The sequence below is a fragment of the Sinohyriopsis cumingii genome, unplaced genomic scaffold (assembly GCF_028554795.1).
Source record: "Sinohyriopsis cumingii isolate HCF-2022 unplaced genomic scaffold, ASM2855479v2 utg000229l, whole genome shotgun sequence".
Lineage (NCBI taxonomy): Eukaryota > Metazoa > Mollusca > Bivalvia > Unionida > Unionidae > Sinohyriopsis > Sinohyriopsis cumingii.
The window spans coordinates 8,462,602-8,484,413 of record NW_028315879.1 but is presented as its reverse complement, the minus strand read 5'-3'; the positions used below and the strand labels follow the sequence as shown (position 1 = coordinate 8,484,413).

General features: G+C 35.7%; 2 protein-coding genes across 6 annotated transcripts in view; both read right to left on the bottom strand.

The window, feature by feature from the left end:
* Positions 1 to 21,812, bottom strand: part of LOC149774518 (uncharacterized) — a 643,609-nt gene that overhangs the window by 143,358 nt on the left and 478,439 nt on the right. The window lies entirely within an intron of this gene.
* LOC149774524 (eukaryotic translation initiation factor 4 gamma 1-like) overlaps positions 1 to 21,812 on the bottom strand; it is a 53,107-nt gene that overhangs the window by 10,431 nt on the left and 20,864 nt on the right. The window contains exons 12-13 of the mRNA XM_089945284.1: positions 13,214 to 13,579; positions 4,517 to 4,693 (exon numbers count right to left, since the gene is read on the bottom strand). Coding sequence (XP_089801410.1) covers positions 4,517 to 4,693; positions 13,214 to 13,579 — 543 coding nt within the window. The remainder of the gene's footprint in view (positions 1 to 4,516; positions 4,694 to 13,213; positions 13,580 to 21,812) is intronic.

Genomic DNA, 21,812 nt, shown 5'->3' with positions numbered 1-21,812 from the left:
GGCTCCTCAGGTTCTCGACCCTTCCAGAAGAAGGTGTAGTTTTCCTCTCTGAGGGAGCCACTAGAGGCGAGCCTGGTTTCCTGGAGGGCAGCTATGCTGATATTTAGTCTGGTGAGTTCTCTATCGATGATGGCCGTCTTTCTGGTGTCGTCCACTTCTCTGAGGTCGTCGGAGATGCCTGTACACATGGTGCGCACATTCCAGCTTGCAAATCGAAGAGCTGGAGTCTTCTTTATTGGTTTCTTGTTTCTTTTGTCTGGTGTGGAATTACCGTCTGCTTGTCATGCTGAACAACACACTGAGCTCCAGACACCCACTGGAGCAGGCAGACGATGGCGGGTCAACACCTTATTGACCGGGGGCTGCCCGGCTTGAGGCGGGCGATAGTTGGCCAGTGGGACACGATGATCCCTCCCACCATCAAAGCTGACCCGTGGCGCCCCTTCCCTACGCCAATCGGGTGGGACTTATAACCCGTAAACTGTCAGCTTCCGTGTTGTTTCCTCACTCAGTAGCGAGACTGGAGTGTCCTCTCCAGGGCGCAAGCCTGGGCGTGGAATATGGAGATCCTGGGCTGCCCAGACGTCAGGATCCCCCTCTCGTCCTTGCTGGTGGGGTCCAAAGGAATGCTGAGCATGACATTTGGCACCAGTTTGGATGCAGGAGCTGCCGGAAGGAGGTCGTAGTCGACCCCCAGCCGCCTTAGGGGCTCCACTCCTGATTTTCTGTCTGGGTTTACTCCCGTAGCCTTTCCTTCTCCCGAAGATATCCACAAGGCAGTGGAGCCATAATCCAATGGATGGGACTTGGTTGGTTTTGAATCAGAGTTTCCTTCTCCTAGATGAACTGCCTGACAAGGCTAACGAGCTTCATCTGCCCGGGTTTGGGGTCAGAGTTTCCCTTCTCTTAGACTGGTTGCCTGCCAGGGCTAATGAGCCCAGTCTGCCCACCCAGTTATACCGCCGGGTACTCGGTCGCGCCACACAGCAGGCTCTGTTAAAACAGGGGGCACCGCGTGAAGGTGCTGCTGTGGACACAATAGTGTAGGAGAGGCCATATGCAAGTAACCTCCTGCCCCGCAGAGCGAGACAGTGGTCCTGCGGCGATCACTACACCTGGGAAGGAGAGGCTATGAGAGACGCTTCACTTTCCTTTGGCAAGCGGGACGTCAGGCCCAGGCCACGCACCCCCCACTCTGATTATTACATAATCTATAATCAGAGCATTTTTAACTCTGATTATTACATTATTTATAATCAAAGCATTTTTAACTCTGATTATAACATAATCTATAATCAAAGCATTTTTAACTCTGATTATTACATTATCTACAATCAGAGCAACCAAAGTAAAGAGTATCGCAAAAAAATCAGCACAAATTTAGTACTAAAATTATACATTTTTATTCTTTATTTGCAGTATTTCAATGCACATACACCATTCCTATGTAATGTATAAACTCGGGGACTATTTAATTAGAGAATTAGTTATTTTCTCCATTATGCATATTTTGATAAAGAAATATGTTTCATAACTATTTATAGTCATAACATTCTAAACTCTAACTAATGAATTAAAATTAATGAATCATAAAGTGAGGTACATTTATATAAAGTGCATTTATTATACGTGTACCACAAAGATACTTGATCTAACTATTCACAATACATTGTCCTTTTAATTACAGTATTCACATTTTGGTCTGGCAAAAAAACAGAAAATACATCACCCAATTAGATCTGTTTCTACCACGTGTGATTATATCTTTAATAAATTAAATGGTTGAGTGAAGATTGACAGAATTTGGGAATTGTACATATTATCACTTGTCATTCATGGATTCTTACCATCTTGAAAACATATCCGAACCAGCTGTGTTTCTGAACTATTATCTTATAAAAACTGATAAAGATCGCTAAACGAAATACAAAACAGAGCAAGCACCATACGTCCTACATGTATATACATAAAATATCTGCTTGTTACATGAAATTGTAATCATTGTCACAAGAGAATCATTGTTTGTGTTTTTAGTAATTATAGAAGGCCCAATACAAATTTTATGCTGATTGCAAATGATATCATAATATTACTCAAGTCAACTGTATCACGGCTGTGTATTACAATTAATGACAGTAAAATTATTGATGATCACAATCACTTCACCAAAATTGTTGAAGCAAATAAACTATATAAAAAAGCAACTAAAACGCACCTAGGCAGGACAAGGCAAGCTATGTACATCACTATTTTACACCAATATGATACTAATTTCAAATATCCCCCTCAAAGAATCCTTCAAATTTCAATTTTTTTTTTTTTTTGACCAAATAGTAGTTGTTTCCAAACATTAGTTGGGATTACAAATCCCGGATATCAAGTAATTCCATGAAGATTCTCATAATTGTTTACAACCTGACCTTCAAACGTTTGTAGCAAGTGAACTTTCCCGAATGTGAATCAATTTCAGATTTTTCTTTGTACATTTACATTTGACAGTTCCTCAAGGTCCATGCTGGATGAAACAAATACTTTCTCCTGCCAGAATAGGGTAACTTTGTACATTTACATTTGACAGTCATTCAAGGTCCATGCTGGATGAAACAAATACTTTCTCCTGCCAGAATAGGGTAACCTTGTACATTTACATTTGACAGTCATTCAAGGTCCATGCTGGATGAAACAAATACTTTCTCCTGCCAGAATATGGTAACTTTGTACATTTACATTTGACAGTCATTCAAGGTCCATGCTGGATGAAACAAATACTTTCTCCTGCCAGAATAGGATAACTTTGTACATTTACATTTGACAGTCATTCAAGGTCCATGCTGGATGAAACAAATACTTTCTCCTGCCAGAATAGGGTAACCTTGTACATTTACATTTGACAGTCATTCAAGGTCCATGCTGGATGAAACAAATACTTTCTCCTGCCAGAATAGGGTAACTTTGTACATTTACATTTGACAGTCATTCAAGGTCCATGCTGGATGAAACAAATACTTTCTCCTGCCAGAATAGGGTAACTTTGTACATTTACATTTGACAGTCATTCAAGGTCCATGCTGGATGAAACAAATACTTTCTCCTGCCAGAATAGGGTAACTTTGTACATTTACATTTGACAGTCATTCAAGGTCCATGCTGGATGAAACAAATACTTTCTCCTGCCAGAATAGGGTAACCTTGTACATTTACATTTGACAGTCATTCAAGGTCCATGCTGGATGAAACAAATACTTTCTCCTGCCAGAATAGGGTAACTTTGTACATTTACATTTGACAGTCATTCAAGGTCCATGCTGGATGAAACAAATACTTTCTCCTGCCAGAATAGGGTAACTTTGTACATTTACATTTGACAGTCATTCAAGGTCCATGCTGGATGAAACAAATACTTTCTCCTGCCAGAATAGGGTAACTTTGTACATTTACATTTGACAGTCATTCAAGGTCCATGCTGGATGAAACAAATACTTTCTCCTGCCAGAATAGGGTAACTTTGTACATTTACATTTGACAGTTCTTCAAGGTCCATGCTGGATGAAACAGATACTTTCTCATGCCAGAATAGGGTAACTTTGGAGGAAATTGGGAGAAGTGAAGCTAGAATATTCAAATTTTATCAAAATTTAAAACAGCTACATTTAACTCATGTCTTTGCATATTTTCATCTCAGACGTTGAAAACAATAATGAAATGCTATTATATTATTTATAGATAATATATTAGAGCATTTCTGCGTTTGCTTTTCCACGGATGAAAAATAAAATAGTTATTGTATAAAACCATAACCTTAAAAACAGGCCACAGCTAAAACTGGCAACTGTTTCCATCTTAACAGTTCTCGTTTCACATGTATATAGGATGAAATGCTTGCCAAAATGGTTAATTTTATTAGTAATGACATTGGCTATGCCCACTATCTACAGGTGGTGCATGATTTTCATCCATCTGTACATCACTGTATAGAGTTGGTACATGCAATTGATAAATGTCAAACAAACAATAATTTTATTGTGTTGTATTACCAGATATTGTATCAACAAGTTTTAACATGTGTAATTTCGGCTGATTGTTCAATACTGTTTTCTATTTTGGTAGTTTCAACATTTGCAGATGTTGGGATTTAATTATTTGTTTTAATTTAATGGTGAGAAAAAGTAATATTTTATGAATGTAATCAATACAATATAGCAACTTACATCTGTATTAGCCTCAAAGTATACAACAGGAACCATGTAAAGACAAATATCTAAAACCCCACTCTAATTGCCCCATGTGTACTATAGACATCTCTTGCCACTGTTGGCTGGCAAAAGGGCTGAACCATTTGCACATCACACTCTACAGATCATACATGAGGCTCAACTGCATTTTCATCAGGAACACAACTATACACCTGGTGTCACTTACAGTTTATGTCACCAAAAACTACTGGCATCTGTTGTACATTTGCTGCCATGGACTCGGAAGCATTAGTAACAACACTAAGTGGTTTATCCACTCTCACCTGTGGTTGTGGACTCCGCTGAGGAGCTGGCATGACATTAACTGGAGAAGGATGCTGCGGCAGATTACCATCTGACAGTGTCCTTTGCTGGTGTCCTCCTGGACGCATGCTTAGTGCTACTTGGGCTACTTGAGCTGCAAACTCTGCTGCAATTTCATTTTGTGGTAAGGGGGATATCTGAAATGAATAGAAAGTATTTCAACAATGTCAACCAGATTAGACAGTTTTAGTTCAAACTGTGCTGTTATTTCATAGAATTGTGTATGTGATGTCGGAAATAAGGATGAAAGATCGTGAACCAGAGGTGGGACAACACAGACAGCATGCTAGTAAACCTCATATTCAGCAGTATTTCAAATTAAATGTAAAATATTAGAAGATCAAGCTACATTCCATTCAGGTTATTTTCATATGGATTTATTTCATTTGGCATATATAAAATGAATCTTTATGAAGATCAGAGAGTGAATGGGACTGACTTAATTGACAAAAGACACATAAAGAAATAGAAGCCTGCCACGCCTGACATTTTAAACACTTTTTGCATTCGTTAAGGTGATATCATCACCATGTTTCTGAAAAAATTAAAAATGGGCAGGGATACACAGTATTTCTTAATATTCTAAGCCAGAAACACCTAAACAGGTAATTAAATTGACATGTGACTGTAGGCCCACTAGTAGATATGAGACAACAGATATGTTATAAAATATATAATAAGAAAAAAATGCAAAGTTTTGTGAACATTTATTAGCATCTTTAGGTGGTTTCACCAGAATGGATGTTCATTAGCTGTTGCGTATTCTACATCTGTAATTCTACACCTATAACTTTCAAAACCTGGATACTGTAACACAAACATAAGACTGCAACATTTACTAAAATTTCAAAACAAGTATGAAGTTTACAATTAATGAAACAATACAGTTTAATTGAAACGATAAAAAACATTCCCGCAATCTACCCATTAGACTTACTGAACTGTTAGGTTTACTGAATAGTCAATAGTTATTACAATGTGCTTGCCTTGTCTCACTTACATTTTGATTGTTTCATTTGTTGTTTAAATTTTACCTCTAAGTATGACAGCATTCAGTTTGAAAGACATGTTGTTTATGTGACTGCTTTAGTAAATTATCCTAAGTATTATCATTATATTGATTCCTACCATATGCCCTTGATGGACAATCAATAATGGAACCTGATGTACTGCCAGGACATGCAAATGTTATGCTTTTGTAAGAAATAAAAATACTAAAAATTTCTGTATTGGCTTGTAAACTTGAAATTGTGTTTATTTAAACTAAAATGTTAGTAATGAAAGGTTCTGTTAACCAACATACTGATTAACGTTTAACTGAAGTTATCTGATGTGCAATTTTGTTTAATGAGTGCTATGACCAATTCTTGTCAACTTCAGCTTTTTTAACCAAGCCATACAACCATCGATGCGAAAATCATAGATACATAATTTAACAAGAGAAATAACACACAATCATACGAAACATTGTCTTAAGCATAGATATACCAATATATAATTTAATTGGAATGGTTAATTGCTGTATAAATGACGGACACATGCATGTTCATTAAACGTTTACCAATTTTGTAAACATTTACAGGCAGTGACATATACTAAGCTGTGTACACATGTAAACATTGCTGTCTTACAAAAGAATACAGCAGCTTTTTATTTGAACTTTATCGCAAAGGAGTAACACAGATATAAATGTAAAGACACCGATAATGATTTATGTTCCTGTAAGTGTAAATATGATGAAGTTGCAAATATTACGACTCTAGGTCTTGAACAATGTAGCATAAAGAAGTGAAACCAACAAGTTTAGTAGAATCAACAAGCACAATTTGTTTCCCAAGAATACAAAGTGAACATTCAATGATTCAGTATTGTGAATTAAATTCTAAATAATCCCAAGTCTCTTATCCCAAGTCCAAAGATACATAATATTCTGAATAAATTCCAATAGTAGTGAATGTCCTAAAATACCTATAGTTTTGAATGTTCTAAAATACCAATTAGGACTTGCATAAATCCAGAATGTTTTTTAATGAATTTAAAAAAAATCCAAATTAATATATTAATTCAATGTCAATGAACACTTTAGCAATTCCAATGAAGAATTTCAATAAATAAATTCCTCTCAACTTAGATCCTGAACGCAACTGTAAATCTGATCAATGAATTCCACAGACTGATCTAACACAGGAATAAATTATTTGTTTACCAAGTCCCCTATATATACACCTCTCCACTTGACCTATGACACAAAAGAATGTTCTGAAAAACTAATCATTCTAATGGAAAATTCCACTAACTCATAACAAGGTTCAGCCTTGGATTCAAATTATATTAAACATCTTGTTTACAACTAATAATCATGACAAAAGTCAGGGATTACAAAAACTCCATCCACACCCCTCAATCTGGGACAAAAATTAAGCACATAGGTAAGGATATACATAGCACACATGTCACTTCATGCTTATAATAATATTCAGACTTCAGCAATTACATTTTAGGTATGGTTTTTGTATCCATTATGAACATTAATTAAACTATCAGCAATTTTAAAAGCTGAGCTCAACTTTTTTTCTTCTCCTCAGACAATTCAATACTGAGGGGTCTTTAAATAGGAAAAGGGGAGAATCTGAGGCTGCCAGGATAAGGCACGCTGATATGTTGGTTTTGAAAACAACAAAAAAGACCGACATTCACTTCTGTAGCTCAGCACAGAGTAAGAGTCTTCTATATTCCTTATGGGACTGCCAGACCTAAGAGTAGAAACCTACTCATTAATAACATGCAGTTGTGATCATTTTACCATTATGTTAAACAAGAAAAATTCAACATTAGAGTGCATTGATATCAAAGTGGGGTTATTAGAAACAAAGATCCAGAATGTAGAAAATATGGTCATGGCAGTAGAGGAGAGTTGAAGCTTCTTAAAGCCTTAAGCATATGTCCGATCTACATGTAAATCCAAAGGGTAGACATAGTGGGAGCATACTTTTATATGTGAGAATGACAATTTACAAATACCAACATATGAGAAATAAATTCATGGTTAAATTTGCGTACAACTAATCCATACATTATTTCAATTTTGTGAAACTGATTGCTGCATTTATGTCAGACAAACCGATAATTTCTGAAGAAGTAAAATTTAAAGAACAAGTGAAATTGATTGAATCGTTCTATGAAAAATAGGCTAGAATTGTATTACTGTGATATGAGCACTAGAACAGATACAAAATAGATCATGCTGAGTTTTTAGAGTCTGATAAGATTTTAGATGTATGTGATTGACATGATTTTTCCTACATCGAATTTGTCAATCTTGCAAGCTTGTAAATAAACATCACTGCTTGACCTAAATAGGTGACTTGACTTCTGGAAACATTTAGCGTTGTGTATATCTAATAGAAGATAACAACATACTAGTTTAATTTCTGCTCTGAGATGTCACACTGTACTTGACAACATTTGGCTTATGCATAAGGAATTGTTTAAAAAAAAAAGCAATTTTGTGAGTTCTCTGATCACAGCTCTTACATTCTCAAATGGCTTAAAGTCAACAAAGGTTGATCACTTTTGAAGAGCCTACCATTTCATGTGATGAAAACAAGTTTTCCAGGAAATGAAAGCACATGTTTGCATAAACATACGATCCAGAGTTTGAGAATATTGGAAAACCCTTAAATTGCTATGTATTTTAGTCATCATTTAAAATTTGCATGTAAATTATTTTTAATAAATTATATGCTGGTGCTTGGTGAGGATAACGAACAAGGAACATATTTTCAATATGAAACCCCTGATTTACCTCAGTATGAAAAAGAAACTATCCCGATCTCAGATTAATGTGTATGCTGCAGTCTCGGTTGTAAAAATGGTGTAAGACTAATCACAGTACAGGGCGTGATGAATTAACTGTCAATTTATTTAACGACTCAGTTGACTGGTTCTCATTCTTTATCAAAACTAATAATACCTGTGCCTATAGCGGCTATCCATTGGATTCAGGTGAGGAAATACAAGTCTGTTTACATTAAAAGGAAGTGTAGAGATGTTCATAATTGCAGAAGGGCATTTGTGAATCTGATAGCAGAACCACACTCACAATTAATCCAATACATGTTCATGAAATGTTCAACAAGTAAATGGAACAATGTCACTGAATCAGTTTGTTTTCCATACGATACAATAACAAACAGAATCCATTCAGACTTTGTATGCTATTATTACGTAAGAGTGCAATGCGGATAACAAATTGTATTGCTCAAGTATCAATTTCAAATAGGCTTCCAATACGGTAAAATATAGTTAATGGCATTTAATAGTATCAAACTGATTATGAAAACGAACAATTGCTCAAACAATTAAAGTTAATCAGTTAACACCTTAATTTGGTACCAAAACTCATGCTCAGATTTATTCCATCACACATGGTACATGTGTATTAAAACAATAATCCATTATGTTTTTATTAATCATGTTTTTATTAATTATTTTGCTGCGTGTATAAATACTAATATTATTTCACACATGATATTTATATAATTAAGCCATTATTTGCAGATGGTGCTGTTGATTTCATCTCTCAAAAAACAAAAAAGCTTTGAGAAGTATGTAAAACAACTGCAAGACTTGCGGTTTGAAATTAGGTTCTGCAACAAGTATGGTTGTGGTTTGTGCAAAGGAGCCATAAAATCCGTCTCACATATACTTTGGTGAAATAAAATCGTTGTTTTTTTTAACAATCATTCAAGTATTTAGAAATTAAACTTTATACAAATGATAATTGTTATCCAGCTTTGAATTGTTTTTGTCAAATCATGTAAAATTTCCACTACAGAAATTGTAGTGCCTACCAAAAAAGCTACCTTGCCAGTCGGTGAAATGTGTAGTTTATTTGATACACCACCTAGAACAAATCTGCACCAGTTTGAGATTAAAGTGAAACAAAATATATTGAAGCGCTTCATATTCAATTCTGCTGGAAAATTTTAGGCACGAGAAAGCAACACAATTGATTGGTATGTATTGAGAAATGAGATGAATGTCATTGATTATCAATAAAAATGGATTTGCCTTGAATACTGATCAAAACAGGTAGATAATGAAAACGCTATTCTATCTCAGTTGTATTAATTTTGTTCCTTTCATCATTTAGGTTAGATTATAATCTCAAATGCACAGTTACTTTGTATTTCAAAGGTTACTTGGATACCTGCCTCATAATTATGTTTACAAAATTTACATTTGTCTCACATAAGTTAGCAGCTAAAACAACAAACTAAGATGACACACCAAGATATCTCAGAAGATGTAGTTATTGTAATTTACATGCCACTGGATCAGATAATTGGTTTATTTTAGTTTGTCTAAGATCGTATACTGAACTGTATTTTCAGATTAAAATTTGTTCCCACTGGATAATGTGCAAAATAATATAGGCATTATATCTTATAAATATCAGAAATCATTGCTAGATTTAGTTATATAAGTTTTAGTAGGTCCTATAAGAGCAGATACGGTGGTAAATGATTTCATAATGTCATGGTATTGTTTATATTCTATAGGACATTTTAACTTATCTCTTATGTTCTCTGTTTGCATTTGATCTTTCTATTAAGAAGTTTATGTATTAATACTTCACTGCTGTGATGAACTGGAGTACGTTAATTTTACTCACACAGCCGCTATGTGAGGGTTCCCACACCATAATATGTATATATATGCATGTATGCTGGCTATGAACATTATATTGCATATTATGTCAAATACAATATTGATCATCTTCTATTTTCCTACATTTTGCTGGTCATTTTATTGTCTTTCATATCGCCAATTTGATGATTATGAGGATTGCCTACGACTCCAAACTATTTTGACTATTGTTATATCGTGCAACTGCTAACCCCCTGGCACCAGCACAAACATAACACAAATGTACGTTATAATTGTTGTTAGTGTCAGATACTGATTTTTATACATATTTATATCAACTCTGTCCAAACCAAGATGTTTCTCAGTGAAAATGTTTTATATGTGGCTCAAATTCTCAAAAAAGTCCCATGTTAATAGAATATAAACCTCTGTTGCTAATTAGATGACAAATCGCATATCTGTGACATCGTCACAGTTATAAACAATGTCAACATATACATCGTGTGAAGCATATATGCATTGTAAAGTTATTTGCTACAAAATCTAAGGTCTCGGGGGTAAATCTGTCAAGTTGCAACACGCTGCAGAAATATTTGGAAATTGTAAGTAAAGACTTACAGGGCTCAAAGAAGCGAGCTGAGTCCAATATTCACTGAGAAATGGAGAAATCTAAGCATATTAAGGTATATTCATTTTTTTTCTACTGAAAGAGGAGGAAAATCAGAGGAAGTTTTTTTGAGAAATTTGCAATCTTATATGGGGGGGGGTATATATAAAACGAAAGGTGAAAACATCCATTAATTACTACATAGATTTCTTAAAACAATGTATGGGCATCCCGGATAGTAAAATAAAATAAACTAATGGACATAGTGTTATATGCTTTACTTTGTATACAAAGAGGGAGCCCATCAAGAACACATCCTTTACATTGCAAAATTAACCATATTGGATTAATGAACACTTTGCATTTCAGATTGTGACGATAACAAGAAACTTGCAACAATATGCAAATAAGCATGGAAACGAGGTCTTTGGCCTTTGTTAGTAGTTGATAAATTCTTTATTGATGGTCAACATGAACACCTGGGTGATTCACTGGAAACTATCATCAACAAAACAAATAAACATAGTATGACACAAGTCCCATTCTGCACTCAAACAGTTGGATCAACATATAGGTGTCATGGAAAGAATGTTGCAAGCAACTTACTTTTTGACAAAATGTAATTGTGTGTAACAAGTGGTTTGTATTGGTTTTGTGGAGTTTAGCAACACCCTCAGCACATGATAGGCTAGTACAGCTGATGAAGGAGGAGCCACCACCCCAAAGCAAGCTCCTGTCAAGATTATATATATATATATATATATAGAGAGAGAGAGAGAGAGAGAGAGAGAGGACAAGAAAAAGATCCAGAGCACTTGTTCCTGGCATGAGTGAGGTGCAAGAGTTACTCATCTCTCTCTACTCAGCACAATACACTTCTTTACTACAGTGCTTGCAACTTTTCAAAATAACCACAAGAAACTGATGCAAGCTTGATAGCAAACTGGGCCAAAATCATGACAATGTTATATTGCAATACAGTGACTCCAAGATAAACATTTGATAAGAGACTTAGTTCATAACCAAAACTACTTAGTTCGTAACTAAAACTATTGAGATTGCATACAAATCTCCTAATGTCTCAGTGGTATTCATGTTCACAGTGATACCTTTAGTAATCTAGTCGTCATAACTTTCCTTTCAGTGAGCTATCACAGAACTTAGGAGACAGGCGATGTAAAACTTTTATACAAACTTTTATGCTCAGATATTGGTGGATTTACACCAAATGATCCATTTGGGTCAAACCGTTTGTTTTGAACACAGGTGCCATAAAAAGGAAGATTGCAGATTGGCCACAAGAAGGGGAACAACTCTAGGTCAAAACCCTAACTAGATTTTGACAATCAAATGTTTTATAGACATAATCTGCTTTATAGATAGAATACAACAACATGCATTGTTAGATAGTTGGAGTGATTTGGTTGAGACACTTAAATACGTCTTTTTTTAGTTTAAGTTGATAACATGTATCTTATGAAACGTAATTATTTGTTTATCCAGCATCTTCAGTTTAGCATAACCATGCATTAATAAAGTTTCACTCTAAAAAATATCAGTGACCTGCAACAAATTTAACATTGCATTATACAAATTTTGACATTCACTGTCTATTAAATTCTCATAAGTCTCCCTCATAAATATGTGTGATATCTCATTGAAAGTGCATTTTTTTCCCGACATCAAAATGATGCACAAATTCGTGAAATGTGGCATTATAAATGCAAACACCTTTTGGGCTTTAATATCGAGATAGCGGAACAAAAATAGAAAGTGTATATAGCCATTACCTGCACCAAAGAATAGTTCTTTCAAGTTAAAGCATCGCATATAATGAAATGATGCAGAGTAATGATGATGATACAAATATCTCAATATCTAAATTGACTGCTCCGGTGGACTAGTCGTTAGAGCGTCCATCTTGGATGACAGAGGAAGCAGGTTCAAACCCCGGTCGGGTCAAACGAAAGACTTATAAAAATGGTACAAATAGCTACCTCACTAGGTACTCAGCATTCAGATTTAGTGTTAGGACTGGTCAGCCATGTGTTAGGATAATGTGACTGGGTGGGAAATCATGCTACATGTATGTGGCATGATCCTCAGTGCTAGACATAACTGTAAACTGCTACCCTGCAGACATCATAGTGATAAGACTGAAAGAAATTTAAACTACGTTAAGAATCCAAATCACACACAAACATCCAATTTGAAGAAGAAAAAAACTGATCAAAGACTATAATTCCAGCAGCAAGGAAAATCCACTTCAAAGGGCACAGTTGCGTCAAGTAGTGAACAAATCAACTGAAATCACGGAAAGACATTAATATTCGAAACAATATAGAAAACGTTGTCTATCAGATGTCAAGTAATAAATATTAAAATATTTTAATCTCACCTCCCGACCACTGACAGTGCTGTGTGACCCCAAGGAACCCGATGAGGGGGGCGTACCTCGTGCCTGTTGAACCTCTTCCATGATATCTTTCCCACTATTTGGGTCTATTATTATTAACACTGTGCGCTCTCGTTTCTTTGCTACTGGCTGTCCTTTACCACTCATCCCCAAGGCAGAGGGTGGTTTATTCTGTTGCTGAGCTGCATTGTAGAGAAGAGCTGCAGGGTTACTGTAAGTGTGAGTGTGAGCATGAGGAGTAAAGTTTGTTGTGTTCTGTTGTGGCAGTTGAAATAATCCCTGCTGCATGGTTGGCTTACTCTTTTGATAGGCTGGGGAGGACATTCTTTGAGGGTAGTTGGTAGCAATCTGAAAGCATAGGAACAAATATGCACATTATGCTCGATTGTTATAGTGTTTCAGTAAACACTAATGCGACAAGTATGTCCATCTTTAGAAACAAGAAGACACCTGCCAAAGATATGACACTCTCCTGGCTGAAATGAATTCGCAAAAAGCCCATTTCCACTCAATAATTACTTGGTAAGCCACTATATGCTAGGCCCGGTTTAAAAACATGCAGCATTCCACTCATCTAATTGCTATACTAAGTTGCATGTAAAAGACGCCCGCTGCGATTAACATATCCCATTATACAGAGTTATTAATATCCCTGAATCTGCCTGCGATGTTTAGCAAATCAAAGGTTTTGATTGGCGCATACACTGAGCAACTGGACATTGGTCATGGCAGCTCTCAAAATCATATATCTGCTTGCGTTTGATTTGTTTATCCAGCTAATTGCCAAATAAACACCATAATAAAAAAAAACTAATGGTCAATAGGTCAAGTTTACAGATTATTTCATTGTTGGACAAACAATGACAAAGTTGCTGACTAAGCACTAAAATTTAAAGGCATCTAGTTCTAGTTTGCACAAGTATTTTTTGGGTGGTGGTGGCATAATCAATATATCCAAATGAGTTTGTTTGGTCATTATATTGTGCCAGTTGAGTAAAGTCTCAATAATCGAAGAAGAAAAAAAAAACACAAAGCGAAATTGGTGTGAAAGCTTATTCCCTGGATTTATAAGAATACCCCGTAATTGAACGATTGCCCAAGGATCTATACTATAGACAGCTATTAGTTCCTCATAATCACATGGTTTATGTCACAGTGTGTTAACGTATGATGCGTTTAGAACAAAATATGTAATGATATGGCCAGAACTACGAAGCAGAAACCAAGCACTTCATGTTATACTCTTCTTGAGAAGTACAGTCTAATGTTTTATCGTCTGAAAATGGCAAGGACAAAGCAAACAGTTTAGAAGTTATGGGACCCCGACAGGACTATCTTTTCTGTCCATTACAGACTGCCATTAAGGAAAGAAGGATATAAAATCACAAAATATCTACAAAAACAAACGGTATGGAAAATCAACAAATAGAATGTCAATTCAATCGAACCAGTGCACGGAAAGCATGAGGAAACATAGCGACGAGGGCAGAAATAAATCAACTGAGTAAATTTTTCAAGCTAAGAAGAATCGACACGCAAGACAGGAGCTACCTGCAGCGCACATATAGAAAAGGTGCACAAGAGATGTGTGATGTGATTTTGATTTTTAACGTAGCTTTAACAATTTTTCAGTCATATCGCTACGATGTCTGCAATGTGGCCGTTTATAGTGATGTCTAGCACTGGGGCATCATGCCGCAGACATGTAGCATGATGTCCCACCCAGTCACATTATCCTGACACAAGGCCGACCAGTCCTAACACTAACCTCTTAATGCTGAACGCCAAGCGAGGCAGCTGTTAGTACCACTTTTTAAGTCTCTGGTATGACTCGGCCGGAGATCGAACGCACGACCTCCCGCATCCGAGGCGGACGCTCTAACCACTAGGCCACTGGAGCGGTCAGGTACACAAGAGAAAGATATGAGACACATACAAAAGGAAACAATACCTAGTATTGCTTCGGTAATGATAGCAATGAAGATAGCGCATCCAGAATGTATGAACAGAGTGTACTCCATAAACCCTAACGGATGCAAAGGTTACATCGTAAGACCAAAAGGGAAGACACCGACTTTGCCATATGGAGAAAGAAAAAGTGACAGTAAAAGAACCAGCACCCGTGCTAAGAGAAATTAAAAAACAAATAGGAGAATTACATGTGACCAACATCCCACTCGAAATCCCACTGGACGAAATAGTAAAACGGTTTGAGGAAAAATTTCATATCCCAGTAATCTCAGCGCAGAAATAGAACTATAGAAACAACAACAATACTAGACGGAACACGAATACTGGAAATAAAAAAAAAAAAACGATATGAAGAAAATCAAGAGAGCATTGTACATGTTTGGATTCCTAGCCAAGTCTTGGTACAAAGGATGCATATGCGATCGTATATGCAATAGATGTGGAAAAATAGGCCATACACCTTTTAAATGTCCCAAAAGTCAAGAAACGACAGCTGAAGAAAGAGTACCGACAACGACAACAACAACAACAAACACATCCTGTGGACAAATAACAGAAAAAACGCAGCAGCAACAACAACAAATATCACAAGATGGAAACGGACAAGAACTTTATGAGCAGCAACAACAGCAACAACAGCAACAGCTATAAGTACAGAAACAAGCAGGAGAAGCAGTAAAAGTAGTAGAAAACATACAACAAGGTACCAAACAACAAAACGAATGACAACAAATACAAGAACAGCTAGTACCTATACAAGCAGCAAAACAAACAAACAAAGGATAGATCAAATACAAACTGAACAACAACAGGAAAGTCAAAAGCCAGTACAGAAAGAAACTATAAACACAAAACAAGGGCAGAAAATTCAACAACAACAACAACAGACGCAAGCCCAGACTTCTGTAGAAAATAGACAAAAAGAATATAAACAACAGCAACAACAACAACAAATACAGATACAAGCAGATAATAAAGACTCACAGATGACAATAGACCAAAGGAAACAACTACAACAGAAACAACTAGTCCAAATACAAGAAGAAAAAAGTCAACAACAAAAAAAAACCAGACAGCAACAAAAACAAAGGACGATACAATCAAAATAGCAACAAGGAATAAGGAACCAACAACAACAACAAACCTTACAAAACCAACAAGGAACAGAAATTGGACCAATACAATCACAACAGCAACAGGAAGCCAATTTATTACAGCAAGGTGTAGAAATTGCAGAACAACTGCAAGATGAGCACCCTTATATAAAGAGTCTAAGAGAAGATTCATTGCAGGAAGAGATCACAACCTTCCAAATCCAGAAAACTCAAGTACCCAAAATATCAGATATATCAAAAAGCACCAAGTCACTGCAGAAAGGAAACTTAGATCCACATGAACTTCCATATATGAGGAGAATAAGACAGGAAGAAGAAAGGAAAAAGAGAGTGGAATCGCTACAGACAGAAAGTACAACTACAAAACAAATGCAGGACGAAGAATCACAAATAACAAAAACTACTGAAGATGGGCAACGAACAACAAGCCCAGAAGTACGGAAAGCCCTCAGAGAAATGACGAAAAGAAAAAGAAAAGAAAAAAGAAGACAACAACAAGAGGAGAAGGAAAAAAGAATGGAAGTCGAAAGCTGGCTTAGCAAAGATGAATACATTAAAAAATATGAATACATAAAACCCTAATTATATCATCAACAACAACAACAACAAAATTTAAATTTAAAAAAAGGCAGTTCTTCATTAAACAATAATATAATAGCAAAACATACAAAATAGCAATCCAAATCATGCAGGGCAGGAGGGCCTCCCTAACTGGTCTGGAAAGATCAAAAAAGGGAGAGAACCCTCAAAAAAAATACGAAACAATACTAGGAACAATAATTGATTTCTACTATCATCCACCAATACTTATTTGGTACCCTAATACAAAATTTTGCCATCTGACCTAATCACATTTGACTGTTAATTAGATGTACTAATTTCGATGCAGTAAGTCAGCATGTTGTTAATTAATAATTGATTTTTCACATTGTTACAGTGAAATAATACACTATAGTTAAGAGAAATTCTGTAGCATAGTTTTCTGAACGAAACCAAAGAAGTTCTATAAATAATTAGCTATGATGGAAAATAGTTATTGTAGGCTCCTATGATATCGTGGATTCAATAGTATCATTGTATTAAGAGTTTTCAACATTTTTCTGCATAATGCCACCTATGGTTTATTTACTTTACATACACAGACTGACCTAACTATATATTTCTACTTCGCAAATTGATTTTTTCTTAGGTATACTGTTTTAAAAAATGAATTCATTAATAGCACTCAATTCCAATCATGGTTGTACCCCTTATTAGGAAATTTACTCGATATGTCCTCCAAATCAATAACAGTGTAATCAGTCTATTAATCAGTTTGTCTTCTGATAATGTCAAATGATGTCTTGAAAGAATCAGAACACATGATCACCGTATTTGTCAAAAATCAAGAAATCGAATCTGTGGTGGCAAGGAAGAGTCAAAATGTAAAGTATGGTCTGCTGTTGTTTTCTGATGGATTTGTCAATTGAAGCGTGCTGACTTTGAACAGTTGTTGTACACGATTTATAACTTTTCGTTGGAACACTGGAAGTTGTTTAATGAAGTCTAAGGTCCACATCTAAGTTCATGTTCTTGTTGGTGGTGCATTATCAACAACAATTCCGGCGCTGTTTTCACCATCACATGTGGTTACATGTAGTTATATGTAAATTTCTAAAATGATCTCTGATAAGTTTCTGCTTGACGGCATAAGTAATGGAATGAATGCCATGGAAATAGCATTAATTTTTCAAGTTAATTTACACCTTGTGCAACATATACACCAAATTTGCCAACATTATGACAATCGTAAAAATATTGTTTCGTTTTTACCATGATATCAGAGTAGCTACCCTCTCATAACATGGAATTTACATGTCGTCCGTTTATCAATTTTTTCCCTCAGTCATCTAATTTTAAATTGAAATTAAACGTATTGTACGATAAAGCATGGAGCAACATAAACGAGGCAAATAGATAAAATGCAACAAACAACTGATCAAAGCCAGTAAATTTCAAATAGGTTACATTAGTTTGAGTTGTTGGGGTTTGACGTTACTTTTTAACACATGATGGAGTATATATGGCGACTAGTTTATTTAGTGGACGGAGAACCATGGACCCACGGGAAGTAATCTTAAAGTATAGGTCACGATGAGCCTCTTTTGTTGCACGGGTGCAGTAGTAACAGTGGTGCACACCATCACCAATTTCACAAACCTAGCATGAACGTTGCTCGAGAAAATGAACAAAAACTGTCAAATCTAACCGAATGAAAACAAAACATAACCATAATGATTTGTTACTGAAATGAAGTACAGGTGCTCATGAAGACATACCCTTTCACAAGGTTTAATTTAATGAGTCAGGTATAACAGTAGTATGCAGTATATAGAAAAAACATATTGTGGTCATGAGCTAAATTCAAATTCTTAACACAGTAAAATGTGAAATGTAGATCACAATGAGCTTTAGTTGTAAGGTCAGGCACTAACAGAGATGTATACAGTGCTTGAGATGGAACACTTATGTCATGAAGGGTGTAGTTCCCGTAAAGATGCATTACCTTCAACACTTTCATGAATCGTTGTATAACAGTATGTGTACAGGGTACTGAAGATCAACTGCTTATGAAATAAATGCAAAATCTTAACCTTAAGCCAATGAAATATGGAATAAGTTCATATTGACCTTCTTTTATTTTAAGGGTGCAAAACTAATATAGTATACAATCACCTAGCTTGATATTGAAGAGAACTTAAAAAATAATCTTAGCAGAAAACGTTCATGAAATTCCGTGACCTACATTTGTGATAAGCACTCCTAACTAAGTGTCAGGATTCCAACGGTATTCACGCAAAACTTTAAAACTCTCTAACGTAAACAAAATAAAACCTTGTATAAACAAAAAGTAATGTCAAGAAAGTATCAAGTAGGCTGCTACCCAGGAAGTGGGTACTACTGTATTAAATGCACTCTAAACTGTCGCATAGAAAGAAAGAATAGTTGCGAATCAGTCAAGGTGTGCATATGTATGTGCTTAGATCTGTGTTGATGCTGATGCCAGCTCTAAAGGTAGTGCAATGGCTTACCTCTATGTGCTGAGGTATGTTATAAAGCATATAATAACCATTCCTTTCATATTAAGAAACAATATAAAGATTTGTAAAATAGGTACCAATTTAACCATGTTTCTTATAGGATTGATCGGATTGGCGTTAATGTCATTTAAAATAATCAAAACATGTCATAAGAGGTCATGTTGAAAACATCATGCAAATCTGACCATCCATATAATAGTAGTAGCAAATAAAATGGCCAACATAACGGAGATGCTGGATATCAAACGAGCACTATTGTTATTCGGCGCCTTCTACATGTCACAAAACGTCTTTCAGCTGAACCTACATGCTGATATGAGCTAGCCTCCATTCTTGGGGAACTATCAGAGGAATGTCCAGCATTGCCTATTCAAGAAGCAACATTTTCATTTAGGACCAATTTAGACCACCAAATTAAAATATATGGCATGTTTTTGCAGGGTTGCATCTTGGAATTATTAAATTTGGCCACTGCATCTCCTCAAAGGAGAAAGATAGGGGCTACTCTGGGACAAAGGAGGTCCGGCAAACCTGGTTTTAGTTTGGGTATCTTATCAGGTAATAAGACAGCAGCAGCAACGAAAGCAAAACAAAAGTGAGTTTCTATTGTATCCTTTTCCTTAACTGGTGTTACAGTGAAAATCCATATTGTTTTTCTGTAGCTCTTGTCTTTATATACCTTTCATATCTCTCTTTTTTGTTTTATCTTGGGGTTAGGGGTTTGTTTTACTTTTTCTTTTCGCTTTTCGTTTGTTCACACTTGCTAGTAAAAGGAGCTATAAACTGACTTATTTCCACAAAATAGTTAATAACTCGTGTGACCATCCTTACATTTTCAGATCACATTGAATATTTGAACTTTGATGTAACACGAAAGGATAAATGAATTGAAAAATCTTCACCAACACATCCAGTACAGATTTGTTCTTTGAAAGTATGACAAGGTATTGATAATCAAGAAACAGCTGAATATCATATATGATGCTCTGACATTAATATCAATAAAGTCTGCATCAGTCGTTCAAATTCAGCAATAGAACAGCGTAGATTCAGATCTGCTGGCGCTTTACATTGATAGTTCAACAATATAAGACTTTGATCAGTGATGTGAGCTCTCTTCCAACATCATCTACAGGAGAACTGGAGGCGAAATTTTCTAGAATGTCTATGATAGCTGACGACCCATACTGACTTTGTTTTATAACTTAAAGTCTAAAATTGCGATAATCATACTATGTTTACTCGGATGTCTTTCCCCTATCTACTATAGCCAGGCACAATCTAGTGGTTGCTGTTATCAAACTCTGTTGCTGACCATTTCAGCTCTTTGAAGAGCAATAGTACCCAATTCATAATTCCTATAAAACCAACTAGTTCAAGACCACCATGAATCTGCATGTCAAGTCAAGACATAATAGAAAGCAATCATGTAATGGCTGGATGACAGACAGTGTGCCATGTCATAGGTCTAAAGAGATACAAAAGGACATTAATATTACGTGTCAGTAGAAATGGTCAAATACATTTGTAATGTAAACCTGGTTCCAACTCTTACAATAATTGGTACTCCAAAAAGCACACTTCCACACAATTAGTTCAAGGGAGTATCTTTAACAGACTTCAATATTACTTCATCTCGGAGTCCTTTTTACATTATGCTACTCGGTCTAAAGGTTATCTAACCATCAGCATGATGACACTTGGTGTAGTAGAGCTTTACTGAGGTAGTGGCATGAACATGGTTTGTTGTTAGTGTATAACACTTGACTTGGCTGACATTGACTCATCCGGTAGCCTGACAGCCGCATGCTCCACTGATTGTAATATAATTGTTAAAAACGTAATAACATAATTCCATTAAACATCGGCAGAAATGGTCAAATACATTTGCAAGGTATGTCTCATGCCAAAGCTATCAAAAACTGTCACTTAAAAAGCACATGTTCATTTACAGAAAGGGATATGTTAATGAATAATATTGCTTCATCTCCAAGTCTATTTGATACTGTGCTAGGTTCTCTTACCATTGGCATGATCACATGTGGTGCAGTAGAGCTATACTGAGGTGGTGGCATGAACATGATTTGTTGTTGAGTGTATAACCCCTGGCTTGGCTGAGGTTGACTCATCTTGTAGCCTAACGGCCACATGATGGGTCGATTAAAACTAAGGCTGAATAATTAAAAATAATATCAAGTAAGCAAAGAATTTCTCTAAACATGAAATCAAGAAAATGTTCACTGATATATTTACAACGTTTGAATATGTTACTGAATGGCCACAAAACTATACAGTACCATGAATATACATGAAACCAGACCAGTTTTCCAACTATTTGACTAGGTCCAGACTCTGTATAATCTGTCTCTTCCCTCAACTCAAAAATATTTCAATTTTTCCCATTTTTTATGTTAA